At 33.3% G+C, this 22347-nt stretch overlaps 1 protein-coding gene across 1 annotated transcript in view; it reads left to right on the top strand.

The window, feature by feature from the left end:
• Positions 1-22347, top strand: part of EPHA6 (EPH receptor A6) — an 839959-nt gene that overhangs the window by 699132 nt on the left and 118480 nt on the right. The window contains exons 12-13 of the mRNA XM_063078754.1: positions 2180-2305; positions 17750-17811. Of these exons, the coding sequence (XP_062934824.1) occupies positions 2180-2305; positions 17750-17811 (188 nt within the window). The remainder of the gene's footprint in view (positions 1-2179; positions 2306-17749; positions 17812-22347) is intronic.

Genomic DNA, 22347 nt, shown 5'->3' with positions numbered 1-22347 from the left:
CAGTAATCAATGTAATCATAGCAATAAAATAATATTCATATTTAGTTTCTTTCAAAGGAGTTAAAATAATGGGCATCTTTTCTATGTTAACAGTTTTGAATAATGTTGGCAAAAACAGCAAAAAATCTCCAAATGTGTAGCATATTAGCGTTATTTAGAGTAGCTGCTCTACGTTTTTGTTTTTCTTCAAATTTCCTTTAAGATAATTTTATTTATATCCTTCTTTTCCCCCTGTGCATGACTATGCTGTTCTTTTTCTTTATGACCTAATATTCTTGAACCAGGCTTCCTCTTACTTGGCTTCAATAAATCCATAATCAGCTAAAATTGCATTATTTTAGTTTTTCACAGCATATAATAAAATCTGCATTTCTTGTAATTATTTTCCCCATTGTAATAATACCATTTCCTTTGTAACTTAAATAAGAATGCTGTATAAATATATGATGAAATTACGTCCACCTGGAATTCAGTGAAGTGCCTTGTTGTGTTTTCCCAGACAGTGATGAAACATTGCAATGTGGAAAATGCCTGTGTGGGAAACATTACACAGAAGCACATATTAACTTTGTGTATAATGATAAATATATCATGCAACCACAAAGGAAAAATTAGTTTCACTGTTCCTTGGATGTTAATTCAGAGCACTTCCTGGCCTACCACTTGGCATTTTTGCCACACCTCTTAATGTTTAAAAGACTGCACCTCTGCCTGCCCCGACCATTATACTAAGATCCCATAAAATCAATGACAAAACTAGTTTATCCACGGTAAGTGACCTTCTTTCTGTGCTTTATTTAATCCAATGCGCAATGTATGGGCCTTACCTATTCAAATACTCATCATAACTTTGCTCTTTCATGAACACATCTCTGAAGATATAAGAGATGCTGGCTTTTTTTACCGACAACTTTTCTCCACAGAAGCAAGATATATGAAAGACTTTATACCATGTCCCTTTAATTTTGACCCAAGTTCAAAGAAGCCTCAAATTTTAACTTATTTTTGGTTGAAAATTTGAGTTAAGAAACAGAATGAATTCTCTTTACTAACACAGGACTTGCTAAATCTGAGTTCTGGAGGAGAGACACGAGGACTTAAGATGTGAAGCTAATGGGAATTTCAGAGGTCCCGAATGAAATACATTCCTTACAACCAACATTGTAACTTGCTTTTAGGGTACTATTGTGATTTTGTCTTAGATTGGCCATATCAATGACCAGTGCTGCCCACTCACTAGTTAAATTTTCTTTTGAGTGATTTTAGTATCTTTCAAGTCATTGAGACACCAAAGTGTAATGTTAGCATTCCAAAGTGTAGGATTTCATATTCAGAGGATAGCAGTCTCCCAAATAGAAAGTGGTTCATTATTTCTTTTTCTTCTATAGTGGAAAGGGTCTGTCCTGGTTGTCTGCCAACTATGTGACATCATTTTCCCTCTGCAGACCTCAGTTTATTCATCTATAAAATGAAGGTTTTTGACTGGATGACCTCTAAAGTGTTTTTCAAATTTGACATTCTTTTATTCTATGATTCATTATATTATTTTATGGATAAATTTCCAAGCAGTTTACTTTTTTTTGGCTTCAGGATAGACTTCTTAAAAATGAAAAAGCATATGGTTCTACCTTTGCAAACTCTCGTGTCTTGTCCTTAATAGAAATGTGTACATTGATTTTCTTATTCTTGTTTTGAAAACATACGTAATTACTGTATGGTATAAAAGTTCTCCTCATTTTAGTGACTAATACTGATATGTCTTAAGTAAAGCACTGCTCCTTTTGGTGCAGCATATATCTCAGATCCCATTGTGGCTATTTTCTGCATGTCTGTAACTCATGTGGGCATGAATTCTGCAAATAAATGACATCAATGGCTGGTGTTTATATCCACTTTGTCATTCCATAGCACCACTTTGTGTTCTAAATGTAGGTTTAGAAATTTTATTTTAGCATTCTGATGCTTCTAAACCCTCTTTGATTGTAACTGATTTATTTTCAAGAAACTAGGTTGATTTTATAAATTTATGAGTAAAAATGCATCCCATTCCTTTAATTTCATAGCATCCTTTTGAGGTTTGATGTCTTCGTTGATTTCAGGTTTTTATTCCAAGTAAATGATCAACGGCTTTTCTATTAATCAAGACTTTGATTAATATCAATTTTTGTCTTTTAAAAAGGATCCTTCCCGGCCATTGGGATGGAGGCGTTTTGCCCCAGCTTCCTGAGGGCGGGGTTTTTAAATAGCATCCAGGCCCCGCATCCAGTGCCAGGGGGAGGATCTTTGCCCCCCAGGATTCCTGCTGGTAGGTATTGCAGGTGAAGTTTTTTGCCAACATGTACAGCAGTAAGACTATGCTCGCAGTTGATAGACCCACAGTACAAAAATGAATATTTCTAAAACGTATTGTTGAAAAGAAATGCAAGTAAATTTTTAAAATGCAGAACCACATTTATGATACCTAATGCTATGACGACAGCATAAAGGAGGTGAAAGAAGAATCTGGACCCTGACCACCCAATTAGTATAGTGCTGCCTCTTCTTCTGAGAAAATTTTTACATAAGTAAGAACTAGAGCTTCAGCTCCCAAAACTGTAACTTAAGAACAAAACAAGAATGGATTTAAGTTACTTTGCCACTTGAAATTGGCCAGAAAAGAGAATTAAAAACTAAGTGTTCTTGACAGAAAGAGTAATTCTACATTTGGGTGAGTTTATACAGATTTAATTAAAGGGTCCATTTCACTAAAAAAAAAAAAAAATGATTTGGAGAAAAGCCAGAAAATAGCAAACTCGGTAGAAATTTTTGAGAAAGGAAATTAATGCACAGTCCTCCCCCAAAATACCAATCTGACCAAAGCCATATTTTTATCAATGAGAGAAACAAGATATAAGATTTTGGGCAGTTTAAAATGCACTTTTAAAGTATAGTGAAACACTTTGTGGATTTTCCATGGTATGATTGTAATCACAAATTGTTTCTTCCCTGTCATTTAGTAAAATATCCAGCTACCTTCTTCAAATGTACCTGAAGGTTGCAAACCACTTTATATTTTCTATGTGTCTTAGCAAAATATGTAGAATCATAATATTCTATTCTGAAGTTTTTTTAATGATAATTCTTGTGTTTTTTATTGTAATTAATAATAATGTTACAAATTATGGCAATGACATCAATATATTCATGAGGACTGGCTCAGACAGCAATGTAATCAGAACGTTTGAAATGACTGGGAAATCTAATAAAAATAAAATCCCAACATGCACATTTCTTGCTTTTCTTAGCATAATTATACCAACAAAGCCTAAGATTACACTGACATTTTTCTTTTGCTTTTTAAATACCCCCGTCTACTTAATGAAAACATATAAGAAGCAACATATTAAAAATATGCTTCAATGTCATTTGTTCTTATCATTGTATAATTTACTAATGTGGTCGGAGACTTTGTGGCCAAAAATGCCACTGACAGATTAGGAAACAAAATTATGGAAATTAAAATGTTGGCAACTTTAATTCTAATGGGTCTTATGACACCTTTTTTTCTTCCTGGAAACAATAAACAGTATCAATCGCATAGGAATGTTGTTGTTGCAAAGGATTGAAAAGAAATATCTGTATAAATTGAGCTCTTGGAGTTAACTGAAAATATAAAAGTGTAGCTTTCATATAAATAATTAACATCTCAGTGTCTGGAACTGAGATAATGAACAAGTGATTAGTAGTTTAATGGCTTAACTTTTAATCTTAATGACAATTCTTGGTGAATTTAGTTATGTTATGCAGAAATGACATTATGAAGTTTAGCAGTGATTTGGATTATTCAACATCACTGTTAAATAAATAAATAACCCTTGTCATTTAGCCACTGAGAATGATAAAAACAAGATGATCTTTCTACAACACAAACACAGAAACAACTTTCCAGACAGGGACTAAGAGAACATGCTAGCACTCTGTTCTCCTAGGCTTTAAGCCAAATTTGCTGCTAGCTTTCATAGGAGAGAAAACTCAGTTCAGTTTTTATGACTTTACATACAAATCAGGTGTAACAAAATTGCTTCATAAAAAATTTATAGATCTAAACTTGTTCCTGTTCCCTCAAACTGAAATTAACTGAACTGTCTTTTCCTGGATGATATCACTTTGATAAGTGATCCCTGTACACTTTGTCTGATACTTTTCAGTAATGACTCCTACAATTTCAAAGGTAATTTTTATCCTCTCCCATTCAACTATAGCTTTTTCCCCCAAGAATTTCCTTTATAATTTTGTGTAAAGAGAAGTAAAGCAGTAATCATAAGAAGTTTTTATTGTTTCATATTTTTTTAAAAAATTAAAGTATTTCTTTGCCATCTAATAGCTGAACTGATGACCCTTCAGGTTTAGGACATCAATTTGAGGGCAGAAAGCAGTTTCTCCCATGGCTTTTATCACAACACTTAAAATAGTTGGCTGAAAGTTAATGCCACTGGGCAGCAATTAATTTGCTTTCTACCAATTGATGATATGTCACAGTATTCTGAGGGTCTCATGAGACATTTGCTATGTCATTCAAGGAATTACAAAACTTGTTTTAGTGATGGTACTAATTTAGTTCCTAGTTACTTATCTTAATCAATATAAATGAGATATGTGACTATGTTTTGTATAAAATAGTTTCTTTGTGTGAAGTAACTGTGCTATCACAGAGCAATATTTCTACAATACTTTTACACTAAATGCAGTAACAAGAGAATCATCGAATCATGAAACCTAGAAAGCAGACAAGCCTGAAATTAGTATTTATGTAACTGTTGTAATTGTTTATAAGGTTCTCATTTCTAGAAAGGTCACAGTAAAGAATTATTATTTTTAGTTTCAGATAGAGAAAAAGACCAGGAAGTATTAGTTGAAAGTTAAGCAGCAAGTATAGTAATGTATTTAATAAAAGGCCTTTCATATAGTAGTCACCTGATGAAGTAAGAAAAATCACAGAAGAGAAAAGGAGAGGGCAGGGCAGTAGAGGAGAGGAGAGGAAAGGGGAAAAGAGGGGAGAGGAAGGGGGGAGAAGAGGCAAAGATGGGGAAGGGGAGGAGAAATTAGATGACATAACTCTGAGGTTATATTTTTTAAAGCAAAATCTTCCCCCACTATATTACTTCCTATTAAAATCTAATTCTACTTCCTTAAAAAGAATGTGTCCCTGTTTTAAAGATGTTATCAGGCATATACTCTAAGGTAATAAACTTACTCTCTTTGCTCCATCTAGTTATTCCTTTTATTTTTTTAGTTTTATTTTTTTAATTGACTCATAGTAATTGTACATATTTATGTGGAACATGTGATGTTTTGATGCATGTATACATTGGGTAATGATCAAATCAGGGTAATTAGCATATTCATCACCATTTAATTCTGTGGTCAAACAGTATTTGAAAGTGGTTTAGAACATTCTTATATGCTGTAAAGTATTGATTATATAGAGAGTCTTAGACTGGTGGCTCATCTTATGACAAACTCTGCCTCTACCCAAATCCTGTATATTTTTGACAGTTTAATATGCTCGCCATACACAAATGAAGGCAGAATAATAAAGACATTGAGAAATAAAATTATACAATAACAGTGATAAAGTAATATGTGGAAGTTTTATTGATTCAGTTTTCTCTTTCAGTTCACAACAATAACTATCTGACATCATGTGGTATCTTAAATTTCTATAAAATCCAACCATTACGATGTGTCCTAAAACCTAGACCTACTTACAAAACATAAAGACATATTCATTATCTGCTAATTATTCAGGAAATATCATCTTAGGACTGTGTTGTATGATTGGATCAACAAAATTTTAGCTTTCATTTTTCTGTCAGTTGTGGGAGAATTGATAATATTTTTCACTAGTGAAGTAACTCATATATACAGATTAAAGACCAAATTCAAATGTATGCTTTAAACTAACAATCTTTGTCAATTATAAGTGAAATCTATGAAAGAGAGAACATAGGAAACAGGTAAATATGTGGACTTTAGAAACAGATAACTTCTAGAAAAAATTCAGCATTGCCAATCTCCCTAATATTTCTTTTGTGGTTAATCTTGGAAGCTCTTTAGTTGTTGAGAGAATGTTCTTCTGAATCATCATTTCAGTTTGCCCATCTATGCTTTAAATACAATGCTGTATAAACAATACCTCTTTTGACAGCTTTACCTAAGCTTCTTTTCATTGTATGACTTTTGTTAGGTTCAAAGGAAATGGCAAAGCTGGAGTGAGTCCCTTTCTGCTTACTGTGAATGAAACAACAGGAGAAATACGAACACGTGGAGATTCAAAAACCATATTTGTAATTACTGAGTATATAATTAATAATAATTTTTAATATTGCTCATTTATTTACCCTTCAGAAAGAGATTTGGATGAGCTTTATATTCAAATAGTTAAACCTTATCATATCTTCACCACTGTGCCCTGACTAGTCAAGTTGGGAGGTGGATTCACAATCCAGTTTTCTATAAACCAATAACATATCCATCCATACCATTTTTATAGCAAAAGACTTGCAGTCCCGAGCCAATATTAAAATGTCTTTACTATCCTCTAATAATGATTATCAAAATTTTCCTTTCCGTATTTCATGTAAAATCCTATCTGATATGGAGTAAGGGCAAATATTGCATGTACTACATGTATCCAGTCAAAAAAAATTTTTTTTATTCAGAAAACATATGGTTTACACATTAAAAATGAGCCAGGAATGGTAAATTAGGTTGAAGGTATAGAAAATCTAGGATCCGGTGAATATACTATTATCAGGTTTTGATGCATATAGAGGACATTAGGAAAGCAATAACACAAATGTATAAGGCTAGGTGGCAGACTTTGAAGGAATTTCAAATGAGTTAAAGAAAATTGGTATAAACTCAGTATGCCAAAGGAAATCAACAGTGGAAATGTGTAAATATTTTAAGTACACTCAAACTACAGTTCAGAAAAATCAAAGTAAATCATTTCATTATTTCATATTTTGAGACATTCTAAAAAAAAGTCAGTAACTTTGCTTAGATCAACAATTTGACATTTTGAAATTAATCACTTATGACAAAACAATTCATATTGGCTATAGTTCTTCCTATGATGATGATTCTTTGGATATTTTTCTGTAGCATATATAATTTGACTTATTTTATCTTTAACAAAATATTGTATAAGTATACATAACTTAAGATACAGTGGTTTACTTTTTAAATAAGAACTCTCAGGGGGAAAAGCCTCTTCTTTAATTGAAGAGTATATATATTTTATACATTTCTGAAGTTGAGAAAGTTGCCAGTTACCCTGGATGAGGTATCTGTGAGTCAGTGTTTGTGTGTACCTACTTAAACCAAAAGCTAATTAAAAAAGGAATCGGAAAAACTAAATTAAATCTGCCAAGTAAAATCCTAAATAAATCATTCAAATTTAAAATATAGTACAAAGAAAATCCTTCATCTGGATTACAAACTCCCAGTTTCTTTATTCCTTGCCATTTAGGTGATTTCAAGCCTCAATACAGGCCCTGCTCAATACCCATCTGCACAGTTTTCCCTGGAGAACTCTCTTCCTCTAAAGATTGTGCAGCTGCAGCCTTCAGAAGGAAACCCTGCAGAATAGCAACTATTAAAAAACTAGGATGGGGACTGTGAGGCAGGTCTGGGCAGGAGACCAAGACTATTTCAGGACGGGGAGAGGCATAGAGAAGATAGGGTCACTGATGGAACAAGAAACAGAATACACCCAGACAACCGAAGTACAAGGAGGGTGACGTGATGGATTGTCCTTGTAGGGATACAACCCTCAACAACTCTTTGAAAATATTTGCAATGCTGTCAATGCTAGATTAGAATGTGATTTTAAAGCATCTCTTTAAGATATATTCTACGAGCGCAAAAGGGGATAACCAGATAACGTACAGGTTGCATTCAGTCAGTTCACTCTATTCAAAGTCAGTGGGTTCCAAAGACCACATACATCATCCTTTGGTTCCTTGGCTCACTGGAGGAGAAATACTCAAAAGATTAGAAAATAACTTAAAACTTATCATTTGGAATAAGAAAAGTCAGGATGGGAACTTAGACAAAATTGAAGGTATAATTCAAACATACCTTCAAGTAACTTTAAGTTTATAAAAACTTTAATATATTGCAGAGTTTATGAGTTTAAGGACTCCTATAGACAGATGATCTTGATATTATGGTACAGGACATGGACTTACGAATTATACTTTGTGTCTTGCCAAAAATAACATTCCTCATTATCTAAAGGAACAGGTGAAAACTCGATGATTCCTTAACCTCCATCCCCGACTTGGAAAATCACCTCTTCTCCAAGAAAATGGACATATGGTCATATATGTAAATGTCTACATATAATTTCAGGAGGCATCTGGACACCCTGAAATCCATAAATGAAGAACCCTTGGTTCTTAAAACCTCAGTGTTCTGCACATAAAGTTATGCTTAACTGACATAAGTGAGCACCATCATCTTTTGTCAGACTGACAGTGCATTAAAAAAATAAATAAAAGAGCTGCAGAATGCATTTGATAGCTAGCTCTTGAGCATTTACAAAGAATTGCCATTTTTTTTCCTGCCAGAAAGACAGGAAAAAAAATTTTAAAGCCTTTAACTAATCTTCAAGGTTTTTTTTACTAGTTCTTTCTCACTTCCCTATTTTCAGATTCTTTAAATAATTTTAGCCTTTGGCCTTAGCTAAGCCTTCTTATTAGCATAAATGCTTCTTTTATCTTAATATCATTTAAATAAGTTTGAATCTTAAAAATATGGATCACATGCATAGCTATTTAAATTTTCAGTTGAGAGTATATCTACTCCCTAGACAGTTTCATGTTTGATTATTGCAGATTGTGCCATTTATTTCGGTCCCATTCAAAGAAACTATCAACATGTTCAAAAGATTCATCCAAGAATCATTTTCTCCTCACAAAGAAAAATTCTGAAAAACCTTATTACAGCTTGCTAAATTGGCTGACTCTCCTTGTGGATCAGCATTTAATCTTTGTGTTGATTGGGGCTGTTCTGTTGGTGTGTTTTCACCTTCATTGGCAATGTGATAAGAAATGGAGCTGCTCAAATGCCTCTTACTCTCCAGGGAACCTGGTCTTTCCCACAGGCGGCAGGCATGCTCTCATGGGCTGCTGGGCCACTTAAGCACATAAGCAATGTGGAGATTGACCAACCCTGTTATAAAACATGTCTTGTCTCAGTGTTCATTCTTTTGCTTTGTAGGACAAATCACAGTGGAAGCTACCCTCTGACACAATGTTGGCTTTTCATAGCTTTAATCACAGAGGTCTTACAGAGAGTGTATTTAGCAACATTCAATTTTTTTTTAAATGTAGACATCTTGTAAGAGTTGCAGAAAAGATTCTAAAATAAGTAGTAACTTGCCTGGGGGAAAGAAAGGAACATAGTCAGTGGTTTAATTATATCACATGTATAATTCATTTAACAAACATTTTCCCTATTATAATTAAAAATCTCACCATAAATAACCTATGTAGTTAGGATACATTAAACATATTTTGTCTAGAGGTTTGTTTTATTTTTCAATTATATGATGATTTTCTTTAATGCAGAAGGTCGGAAAGCTAAATACTCGATCACTTATATAATCATACCACACTTTTGAAGTCAGAAGTAAAGCATAATATTTGAAAGACTACTGGAAAATATGATGCTTTCTACCAAAGCTTAGGGACTCTATTAAAATATTCAGGATATAACAATTTCCCCAATGTCTTCTCTGGAGGTTTTGCAAAAACATACCACATTGCTGCTCTTAAATGTTCTCATATATGCCTCTTACAACTGAAATTTCAACTGCTAAGCCTGTCCTTTTAAGCTTTATATGATAATATTAGGTAATTTAAAATAACTTGATTTGTTATTTAACCTTACAGTGATTAGTATAAACTGATGTTTGGGAGATGGGGAAAGCAAAATCTAAAGGTTTTTCCAGCCAGTTTCCTTAGTAAATACTTCTCTTTTATATAGAATGTTTTAGGGCTTTGTGGACTTTTAAAATACTAGAAGTTCTCAGCAAAATATCTTTGTGAGCAACACAATTCATTGTTCATAATGCCTTTCCAGGATGTTTCTACAATAAGACATAAAGACTTGGGGTGATGCTTTATGTTCTCCAAATTACTAGTGGAGGAGACTCAAGTATTACTTGGGGGTATAAAAAGATGGTCAAGCATTCAGACTTGGGAGACAGTTGGCTGGTTTCAAGTTCTGGCTCTGCCAATTACTCATGTGTGTCGTTGGGCAAGTTACTAAACTATCAGTGCATCAGTAATATTATCTGTTAAGTCCAGCTAATAATTACACTCACCACAGAGTTTATATGCAAATTAATTGAGTTAACATGTGTAAAGCCCATGGAACAGTGCCTGGCACATTGAGGAACCTATAAAAAGTAAGTTATTATTACATATATGCTGATTCAGATGTAGTATCTATTTAAAAATTATCTACACAGAAGGTTTTTACAAAAGGAAACAAAGAACTAAAGCAACATACAATAATTTATATGACATGCAGTTTAATTTGGTTTTGAACTGAGACATTACAGAATATTTCAATCCATGAAAATTCTCTGCTGTGTTTTGTTCATTGCTACCTAATAGTAATTATAATTTCTTTTATAATAATTGGAAAACAAATGTCACAATTTCAAAACATATGCTTTTAATTTGATTATTATTACATAATTTTTCTAAATATGGATTAATGCAAAATCAAGAAAGCCATTCTCAAGAACTCTTATGTCATTAAAATTTTGCAATATTGTTCGTATCGTATAGCAAAAGCACAGCCTAACATCAGGCATCTTTAACAGTAAATTTCATTGTAACAAGACACTTTTAGTCAAGGAGAAATCTTTGCCCACATGGCAATTTCTAGTATAAAGAAGGTCATTACTGAATATTCCTGAAGCTAATTGATGTCTCTGCTCTCTGGAACTGGCAGGAAACTATGTTTCATTGCTTTAGCTTCACACCTTTCATTATTCTAAAACAAACCTAGATTAAGAAACACTACTGTTTTCATAAGTATAGAACACCATTCCTAATTTCTGCTCAGCTGCTTCAATATTAGATGAAATATTTATTCAGCATTTCTCCAAGGGCATTTGGATTACCTCTAAATTTCAAAATCAAAATACAGAAATTAAGGGGAAAAAATGGGACCAGATTAACATAGTGTTATATAGACTCAGGGGTTTCAAATAGCTCTAAAGTTAAATTTGTCAATTCCAGATTAATCATAAGCCATGTTGCTACAAGTACAAATCTAGAAATAGAGTACAGAAGGCACAACATAGCTAGTTAACTGGGCATGAGAACCTGGTTCCAATAGAAGCTATTTTTAAGAAATTATATATTACAGTATGTTATTTAAGGTAGGAAAATACTCATTTATACTATTTTACTCTAGCCTAGGATAAACCATCTTGTTCATTAAAGCATCTTCAACCCTATTGATTTTAGGTATATGGGATTTAAATGGACTTTTAAGACCATCAAGAGAGATCCTAAATATACTGATCTTAGTCATTTTCAGTAATGAAACTCGTTAACTCTACAAACCACTTCTTAGCTTAGGATTTAATATCTAGTCAGTAACGTAAGATATAATACTCAGCGTCTATTCATTCATTCATTAAGCTGTTATTGTGTGATTCAATATTTAGAATTAGGTAATATTCTCTATGTTTAAACACATTATCTCTTTTGCTCTCACAACCACCTTGTAGAGGAGGTGTTATTATTATGTAATAATACAAATGAGGAAACTGAGACAATGAGATGAAAGTGGATAACAAAAGGTCACTTGTCCAAAGTGAAAAAAGTCTTCAATATCAGGCTGACTCTGAACCCACAACTTCTAACTGCACTCTGCTGGGTGTGCAAGGTCTGAAGTAGCCAACCATCCCAGTTTGCCTAGGACACAAGATTTCCAGTGCTAAAACCAGGAATTTACTATATCATACAAAACATGTAACTAACAGTTATTTTAAGTTTCACTTAGCCATAGAAGATGAAAGAATTTTCATGTCAATACTAAACTGCAGTAAAATACAAAATGGCCCATTTTTAAAAGCTTTTTTGCTTCATAGTGGACAAATATAATAAAGAGTAAGCAAATAATTGTTTACAAAAGAGAAGAAAAATAGATGTACACCAACATTTTTGAGGGACAACTATTGCCAGACACTGTGCTAATTATATATTTTCTCACCTAATCCTTTCGAAAATCTTATATGGTACATAATATTGTTCTCATTTTATAGATGCAGAAACCGAGAAAGCTAAAATAACTTGCCAAAGATTATGCAACTCATAGGTAGCAGAGGTGAAATTTGAATTTTGCTCTTACTTCAAAGCCATTAGAATGCAAGTAATTTAGGATTTAAAGGCCATGCTTTGCCATTCTGTTATTTCAGTAACTCTTTTCTAGGTCTAGAATTATTCTTAGAGGATATCCTTATGTGAGTGTTCCTTCTGGCATTCAACTCAAAAAATAAAATTGAGTACCTACTTTGCCTAGCTCTGTGCTAGATAGTGAATTTACGTAGAAGAATTAAGCACAAGTCCTGACCTTAGTGACACTTTAGAGTGGAGGCAGACACCTATGTTAACATCAATAGCATACGATAGGTGTTATTTAACTATTTGATTAAGATGTAAAGGGAGGAGAAAATAAAAAATCGAGACTTCTTAAAAGGGAAAGTGATTTATGGGAGAATTTACAATGGATATGGTATTTAAGCTGCTTTTTTTTTTTTTTTGGTAAGTTTATTATTTTTACCAAGTGGAGGTAGTGAGAAAGCAGTTTTCTAAAGAAGGGAGGAAGGTCCAAGTCATACTCAGGGAATTAGCAGTTAACTAAAAAATTTGAAGGACAGGAGGTATGGGAATAGAGCAAAGTAAAAGATGAAACTAGAAATTAAAGTAGAGGAGAGATTGTGAGGACCTTAATTACCAAGTAGTTCAGGCTTTAATCGTGAAGCAAACAATGCAAAAAGTAACAGTCTATGTGGGGGAATGAGGCATTAGTCCTTTATAGTAATTGATTGTTTACTCGTGATGTTGCCCTTTTTACTACACACCCCATGAGAGCAGGGATCTTGTGTTGATTGAGGATGCATCTCCAGAATCCAATAGAGTACCTGATACGTATTAGCTATTTTAAAAAATTATTTAATGTATCACATTAAACATTCAAAAATAATAGTTTTGCAAGTGTTAGCTTGCAATAGAAGACAAAAATAGGACCAAGAAAACCAGAAATAATTATTGTAATAGATCAAGCAAGAGAAAATAAAGTCATAATGTGAGAAGTGACAATACATTTTGTATAGAATCAACAGAACTTCATAACCTATGGACTGATAGGGGTCTGATAAACTGAGAAGTCCAGCATTACAATAAGCTTTCAAACCTGGGTAATGAGATGGATGATGATGTTTTAACTAAGACAGGATTATAGGAGGAAAAGAATATTCAGGGGAAATGTTAAAAGTTTGGATTCAGACTCACTGAGGATGAGATTTGTTTAAGACATGATGTGATAATCACCAGGCAACACTGTAAGGGAAAAACAATTTTCCAATTTTAGTATTTATCATATGAATAAAAGCAATGACTTAATATATTATAACAGTTCGATTTATGTCATCCATTTCTGTTGAATGCCTTAGAGGAATAAGAAAATTACTTCATTTGTTATTAAATCCATTTGAGATTATAATTGTAATTCACTATCTCTACAACAGAAACAGGGGAAGTAGAAATAGATTAAATAACTGGCTCAAAAAGTCCTGAATTGCAACTGGGGGAAAAATACAGGCATTCTCACTGTCAATCCAAGTTATCACCACAAATTTTATTACCTGGTAGACAAAATATAGATGCGATAGAATGTTAAATAAACTAGAATGATTTCAATCCGTAATAGAGTTTTGAGGTTGTTGAGATTTGTTTTGATTCTTGATTTTACTGACTGCACATTAGAAATTGCCAAGCTGATACAAAGTACTACATCCAGCACAAACTCATTACTTACATGAAAAAGTCAAATCTCTGTAATCCCCTTCTTTCACAAATCTTCTCTCAGGCAAAAACAAACAAATAAATAAACTATTTTGCTGGCAAAATATTTTCTCCAAGATTTCTATAAACATTTAAAGAATGTTTTTCTTCTGTTTTCCTTAACAACAGCAAGAGAAAAGCATAGTCTTGTTCTCTTCACCCCCTTTATCAAAATTATCATATGTATTGGGGAGTATTTGAAAAATATATATTTGTCAATAGTCCCTGAAAGTCTCAATGAAAGAAAATAATTGTTCTTGTCTGTAACAGAAAAGGATGATAAGAGATTTTGCAATTCAGTTGTCTCCGTAATGTAAATAAGTGATTTCTTAGAGGATCTTGATTCTAATGCAGTTTAAAATATTCATAACCATTTCTGGGCTATTTATGAAAGAAAACCTAAGAAATTCACTTTGTGTGACTTGTACAAGTATCTTTGAAGATCTCTTAAGTCACACAGATGAAGCTTCTAAATAAGATTTGTGGATTTTGAGAACTGACTAACATTCAAGATTCCTGGAGTTGTCCTTTGACTTTCTAGAATGCAAATATGAGGTGGTTCTTTGACATGAGGCACTTGAGGTAATTGACTAAAATTATACAAAAGTAAATAAGCTGAACTATTTCAAAAATTCAGAAAGAGACAATAAATTACTTCTAAGTATATTTTCCAAGACCAATAATACAATATATAATTTTACATATTGAAAAATAAGACAGACAAAGCATTGTTATTAGGCTTTTCTCACCTGAAACAGATTTAAAGAATACAATCCTAATTTTCATAATTTCCCTTATACTTATCTATTTTCTTGATTATAGAATGTAATAACGGACTGGAAAGTTGCTTGTAATCATCAAAGGATAACTAACTTCTCTATAAAAAACCACTAGGAAACAAATTACAGGTTAGATACCAGCAGTAGTCTAAAAAAACAACTACCTACTTCAATTAACAGCTGTTCTCAGTTGATGCTACTTGCACAAAGTACAAAAGATGAAGAGCTCAAATGTGAAACTTCTAATTTACAAGAAACTAGGGGAGTCTTCATTTGATTCTTTAGTATTTTTAATAAGAAAATGAAACTTGTCACTGATGAATTTTAAGACTACCTAAAGTATCTCCCAAAAAGTTATAGATAGAACTAATGTCAAAGTACTTTGTGTTCATTATACATCAGAATCTTGCTGAAATACTTCAGCGTTACTCATAGGAATCGTGAAATCAATAAGGAAAATTAACTTGTTTTCATGAAGATCCTACTATGCTTAGCTATAGGGGAAGTGACCTTGAGAAACTCAGTGCATGGGGATTCAAAGGAGCTATGGGAAGATAAGAAAGAAAAACAACTTAATATAAAACCAAGCACAACATTTCATAGTGCACACAATAGAAGTGATGGGAATGCAACTGTAGGAAATATCACTGGGGGAGACTTTCAAGGAAGAGTTGCAGTGTATAAATTGGGGGGGCACATTTGTGGTGGGATTAGAGAGAGAGGCAAATTGGGGGCTAATGCTGGCAGGTAAATACCAAAAATAAAGGCAGAAGAAGGTAGACTTGAACAAGTATAAGCAACAATAACAACTGGTAGACCAGTAGATGCTAAGGCTAGTTAGGAAAAATGAGGTTTATCACGGGAGAGAATTGTCTAGCAAGATGAGACTTAGAGTTTTTATCTATAAATCTTGTCTGAGAGGTACCTATAGCATAAAGGTTAACATCTAAAGCTCTGAGACAGACTATCAGATACTACTACTTACTACTTATTTGACTTTGGACAAGTAGTTTTACTTTTAGTCCCTCAATTTCTTTATCTGTGTAATAGGAATAATAACGGTATATAGCAAAATAGGTGAAGTGCTTGCAAGCTCTTTTTATTCTAATAAGACTGGCATTCTTGAGGGGAGAATAAACGTTAAAAAGTAAAATAAAATAAAGGTGTTCCTCTGGCAGCAATGTTCAAGACAGATTAAAAAGGCGTGAGACTCTGAGCAGAGAAAGAACTCAGGCAGCCATCATTGTAATAACCCAACTTTTCCCCTTAACTTCCATAGTCCATTTTCACTCAAACTAGAATATTATTCTCAAAATTTTATATTTAAGTAAAAAAATGACCTTTTATTTTCCCCACCTTGCTATCTAAGTGTTTGTATCAGTCTCCAAGCTCTCTGAAACCATTGGCCAAATAAAAGATTTCATGATGAACTTTCAGGTTTAAAACCTGAATCATCTAGATCCCTGCCCACAAGAATGCTGAAAGTTCATTTGACCTCAATAATTGCTGATAAAGTTCTTTATTCATATTTGGGTAAAATTAATGACTTTGAGGAAAACTATAAAATATAAGTTAATATTCACTACAAGTGGAAATTTCTTTGGGTTCTAATTCTATGCATGATAGATTTGGAGCTTTATTACCACATTTAACCTTTTGCACATCTTTCCTTAAAATACAGATTCAAATGTAAAATCTAGCATTTGCATATGTTGTACTAATTTGTGATGGTCACCCTTTCTCACCCCCAAAGCTTTGAGTTCATAAAAGGGACATGAATTACAATGAGATCTAATATTTCCTTCATTGGTACACATGATTTCTTTCCAAATCTTCTTTGTGTTGATAAGGAAAACCTGTGCATAGTGCAGATTGAATTGCAGAAAATTTCAGTGAGAAGCAAGAATCATAGAAGTAAAAAGTAAATATGCCATACATGCTTATTTCAGGTAAATATCACTTTCCCTTCATCTGAAATGAGTTTATCATTTAAACTTGGGCAACTGGGCAGAACAAATGCATTCTATTCTTTGAAACAAATCAAAGTTATTTATGTCAAATATTCTACCTAATAGAGGTGTATTGGGAACTGTAACAATGATATGATAAAAAAAAAAAAAGAAAGAAAGAAACGATGTTCAGTTTCTGATCTTAGCTTCTGCACTAGACTACAAAATCAAAGGTTACTTATTTTGTATGTACTGCCAGCATTGCTGTGTTGATTAAATCTATGTCCAATAAAGAGATGATCAAGAACTAATACAAATCCTACCAGCTTTGAAGACTCATCAATCTACCAAAATTTTTCTGCTTAAATGCCCTTAAAAGCAGACTGTGACAGATGGTTTATAATTTCTTAAAGAGAATTTTACGAATTTCTCCTCTCTATTTTAGCTTAGGAATATTTCAGAAATGCCCACTCTAATCTAAGTGAGCCAGAATTGCCACACAGAAGTTGTACCACAACTGCAAAAGCAGCAATAGTACCTGCTTAAACCCTAACTTTAGCTTGCTGATTGTCTTTTAAGGAAAAGCTAGAGGACAAAAAGAACATAATCTAAACAAGCGATTGCCGGGCTTTAGGAAAAGAAATCTTAATTCCTCTGTAATTCATATTGTAATTCATGTCCCCTTTATGAACTCAAAAGAAAATAATGCTGTAAAGAAATAGAGAGATGCCTGTGTATGAGTACTGTTGTAGAAGTAGGTTGGAAAATGAACTTCCTATTAATAAAATAAAAATAATCTAGCTGCCACAGCTGGATATCTCTAACTGCAGTACATATTTCTGTAATTGCTCTAATCCTTGTGTGTTCTCTTGCTCTTTTGCAGGCAGACCAGTAATGATTGTGGTGGAATATATGGAGAATGGCTCCCTAGACTCCTTTTTGCGGGTGAGGTGTTCTTTTCTGCTAAATTTAAATAAGCTATTCTGAGTTCTAGATTTAAATCATTTATTATAAATTAATTTTTGCATAATGTTATTCATGGATTTTCTGTGAAGAACAGCAGCTTTTTCTCTAGGGTGCATTTCTCTGATACTGTGATACATTAGAGGGTTATTAAGGGGGAGGATGTACACTTAATAATATAATTGATTTCTTCTATAAATTCACTTGCCATATTAATATGTATATATGTATTCCAAATAATGTTATCATGAAGAGGTTAAATGAGATTCGATTGTCTCACACAGCCATTCATTTTGCTTTACCACATTTAACTATTTACTATGATATTTATGCATCATCTATAATGCTGAACCCCATAATTGATGTATATTTACCAACAATGACTCAAATTTATTTCAGAAAACTGGTTCTATCAACCTCATCTCTCTTAAGTTCATTTGGCTGAATAGTCAGAAACAAAAGGAAAAATAATAAACTCCTTCAGCAGAGATTTGTTTTAGAACAAAAATTTTAAAAGCATTCTTTTAAAAGTTGACTTTTCCTTAAAAGTACAGCATATACAAAATATCATTTGTTTTATATAGTGGTACAAGATAACAAAGCAGAGAAAGCATCAGGAAGTTATATTTCAAAGTATATTTATAATATGTTTAAAATTTAAAAACCCAGCATGTGCTACAAAAACATTCATTGATAGTGAAAAAAAAAAGGAAATACAAAACATAATTACTACAGTAAATATTTTTCATCTCTAGCAGAGGTCACATATTCACATGTCACCGTATCTTTAATACATGTCTAACTACAGAAACAACCATTTTTCTTGTTTACAAAATGACTGGACTTTTGCCATTTGAAATGTGTTATGTTATTTTCCTTCTTTATTTTCATGTGAAAATAAAGGATTCTTTCTTCACTTCATTTTTTTGTACCATGTTATTTGGACAAGTTCCATCTGCATCTCACCTTTCTCTCTTGATCTCATTTTCATTTATTTTTCCTGATTCTGTGCCCTTTTCGTCCAGCTGCTCTCAGTGTTAGCAGTGATGATATATTTATACTGTGACTGGACTTGATGTCCAAATTCAATACGAGAAGCTGAATTCAGCAAAATCATCAGGTTATTATAGAGCAATACTATTTGCGCAATGCACACTCTCAGCCAAGTGTATTTTTTAAGGCAAAATAAAATTCATAGGTGTTTGGAGACGTGAGCTGTTTGTTCTTTTCCATAACCATTCTCAGAATGTGTTATTTTGTAGCTTGTGTTCATTTCACCTATAAATGTTCTAAATTATCTTAGAATAATTTATTAGGACCACCTATGGTACTCAAAATGCATGCATACTTCCCTTCCATTATGTTTATTCAAAAACTCATTTTATCAGATACATATCAAAATAACTCATTATGTAATGGCTCTTGGGATAGGTTGGTTTTCTTTCTTCTTTTTCTTTTTTCTCTGGTGTCAGCTATATCCTAGAACAGAATATAATGGCAAATAATGTAACAGATACTCAATCTAAATTGCTGCTGAAAATTGTATCAGATGACTGTCACAAGCAAATTAGATGAGAAATGTTATTTTCAGATATACACTTTATTCTGCTAAATCATGAATCAATTAAAAAACGATGTAAAGAAACAATAATGTTATAAATAAAAGATTTCCTTATAAACATCTTACTACTCGTTTATAAGTGATGTATTTCATTTAAATCTTAAAAACTAATATTTTTCAGCTCTTATTATGTGCCATGTAGATAAGACATTACCAGAGAGTCTGGGAAAAGAAGAAAATGTTCAATTCATGGCAGCTACCATTATCACTACTGTGAGAACCTGAACACCTATCTCAGCTAATCTTGGCTCTGCCACTTACTGACTGCATGTCATGGGGCACATTACCAACTTCTCTGACCTCTGTTTACTCACCTATAAAATGGGGATATTAACAATACTTATCTCATACAATTGTTATAAGGATTTAGATGATTATTATAAAGATTATAGAATAGTCTGTGACACATTATAAGTGGCAGAGCAAGTATGCAAACTCAAGTCTTTATGACTCAAAAAGCCATGTTCTTACACACTATGAATTATCTTTATTAAACTGCTTACTACTTTTTCTTATAAGCCTACTGACATTTCCCACATGGTCTATGTCCCCTCTGCACATAAAGTTTCTACTAGACTAAAAATCATAAGGTTAAAAAGAAAAAAAAACCCATATAAATGAAAATAATAACAGTAATAATAGGGTCAATACTCCCATCTTACCCTTGTTTAATATTCTTACCTTCTTTGTAATCATATTCCTTCTATCCCAGAAGCTCAAAGTGCTTTATAAACTTTATGTCAATAGCAGACACTCACCTCCCATAGCAAGCAGAAATAAAATATATGAGTATATATAGTCCATAAATTCTCAAAGGCAAAGTCATTTTTCAAACTACTGCTTTAGAATTTGATCATCGCAGCTTCTGTGAGCACAGAAAGGAGGAAATGGCTAAATGCATGGCATAGTAGGGGAGCCATCCATGGCTCATTAAGAGCCTTCTGTGCTTACTGGAGGCAGAAAAGATTTCCCTTTGGTCTCCCACGCTATTTGAAAATCACTTCAATTTACTATTTTATTATGAAGGAGTGGTAGCACAACTAAGTACAAGATTACAATCTAGTGCCAGTGCTGGTGGCTGGCTGGTTATGATATTGCAGCAGATTCATAAATCAAAATACCGTTTGGGATCCTTGTAGACATTCTTCCAAATATATATTGGCAGGGAGCGGGGTGTGTAGGGGTGCATGTGTTTATGTGTGTGTACAAACGTGTGTGTAGAGAAGGGGTGTGGGAATGTGTGTAAATATATGTGTATTTTTAATTTTAAAATGAAATTGTATTCTAACTTATTGAGCAAAACATCAGCTTGGTTGCCCAGAAGGCATGACATCACTGATGTGCAGAGTTTCCTAACTTTTTCAAGATAATACACAGCGTGAATTAAATGTAACCTTGACCGCCATCCCTGTATGGCCTCCCTCCAACTACACATATGAACTTCATAAGCATTTTTTGTGGTACTTACCTAGAAACTGCCTGCCTCTAAATCTTAGGACCTCCATTTCTGTAACAATATTAACTAGCAACTCATAAAATACTTTAAAACTTTGATATGTCCTATGTTAACAACAAAAATGTCTTCCTTTATTTTATAACATTTGTGAATGTGAATTTATCATATCGCAAAATTCAGGTATACCAAAAATATAATACCAGTGGTTTGAGTTCATAGTGGTGTGCTGTGTTCATGCCGCAGCCTCCTGCTCACACCTCAAATTCTTTGACATGAGAGAAAATGTATTTTTCATGAAGCATGATACATGAGCAAACAAAAAGGGATGTTATCTATAACCAAATATCTGGGAGAAATTAATAAAGACCAAAAGCAAGCAGGATTAGGTTGAGTAAGGAAACCATGAAGATACTCTCAGGGACAAATGACTAGAAACGAGAAGAGTGAGTGAAACGTGGTGCCACCAACTGAAAGGAAGATACAGAGGAAGGACAGGATGGACTGGTAGTTGGTCGAAAATGATGAGTTTAATTTTGGACATATTACATCTCAGTTACTTAAGGAACATCCAGTGAAAATGTCCAGACAGCAATTATAAATATCAATCTGAAGCTCAGCAGAAAAATCCTGACTAAAGTTAAAGATCTGGGAAGTGGTAGCATAAAGGGTTATTAAACCCAAACCATGATATTTCCTGAGAAGAACTTTTAGACAAAGAAAAGAAGTTGAGCAAGGTTGGACCTCTGTGCCATACCAGCCTGAGGAGGAGCATGGATAGAGTCTGCAAAGGTAACTAAGAATGAGTGGTCCGAGAGGACTGGGGGGGGGGGGGGTGAAGAATATGGTGTCCCAACCCCCAAGGGAATAGAGCATTTCAGGCAGGAGCAGATAAGCAATTGTGTCCAGAGCATCAGAAAAAAATTTAAAGACAGAGACTGAAAAGCATCTATGGGATTTAGCATGTAAGAGGTCCTCAGTGGTATCAACAAGAGCACTTTTAGTGGGTTGGTCCCAGGCAGAAGCCAGATTGCACAGGGCAAAAATGAGAATGGAAGATTGGCAAGAGTTAGTAGGTGGAGATGATTTCTTTCAGAGAAAGTGAGTGAGATGTCATGGCAAGAGATAAATCAGATGATAGTAAACTAGAAAAAAAATCAAGGGTTTTTTTCAAATTTTTTTTTATAAAGTACACATAATATAAAATGTATCACCTTAACCATTTTTAAGTGTACAGTTCAGTGGTACTAAGCACATTTATATCACTGTGCAATGATCATCACTATTCATCTCCAGATCTCTTTTCATCTTCCCAATAGGATCTCAACTCTGTACCCATTAAACATTAACTCCCCATTACTCTTTCCCTTCAGCCCCTGGCAACCGCAGTTCTACTTTCTGACTCTCTGATTTTGGCTGCTCCAAGTACTCATGTTAGTGGAAT

Source organism: Cynocephalus volans, chromosome 1 (genome assembly GCF_027409185.1).
Source record: "Cynocephalus volans isolate mCynVol1 chromosome 1, mCynVol1.pri, whole genome shotgun sequence".
Lineage (NCBI taxonomy): Eukaryota > Metazoa > Chordata > Mammalia > Dermoptera > Cynocephalidae > Cynocephalus > Cynocephalus volans.
Note: the sequence above shows the minus strand (reverse complement) of the source record. Positions and strands in the feature narration are given on the sequence as shown.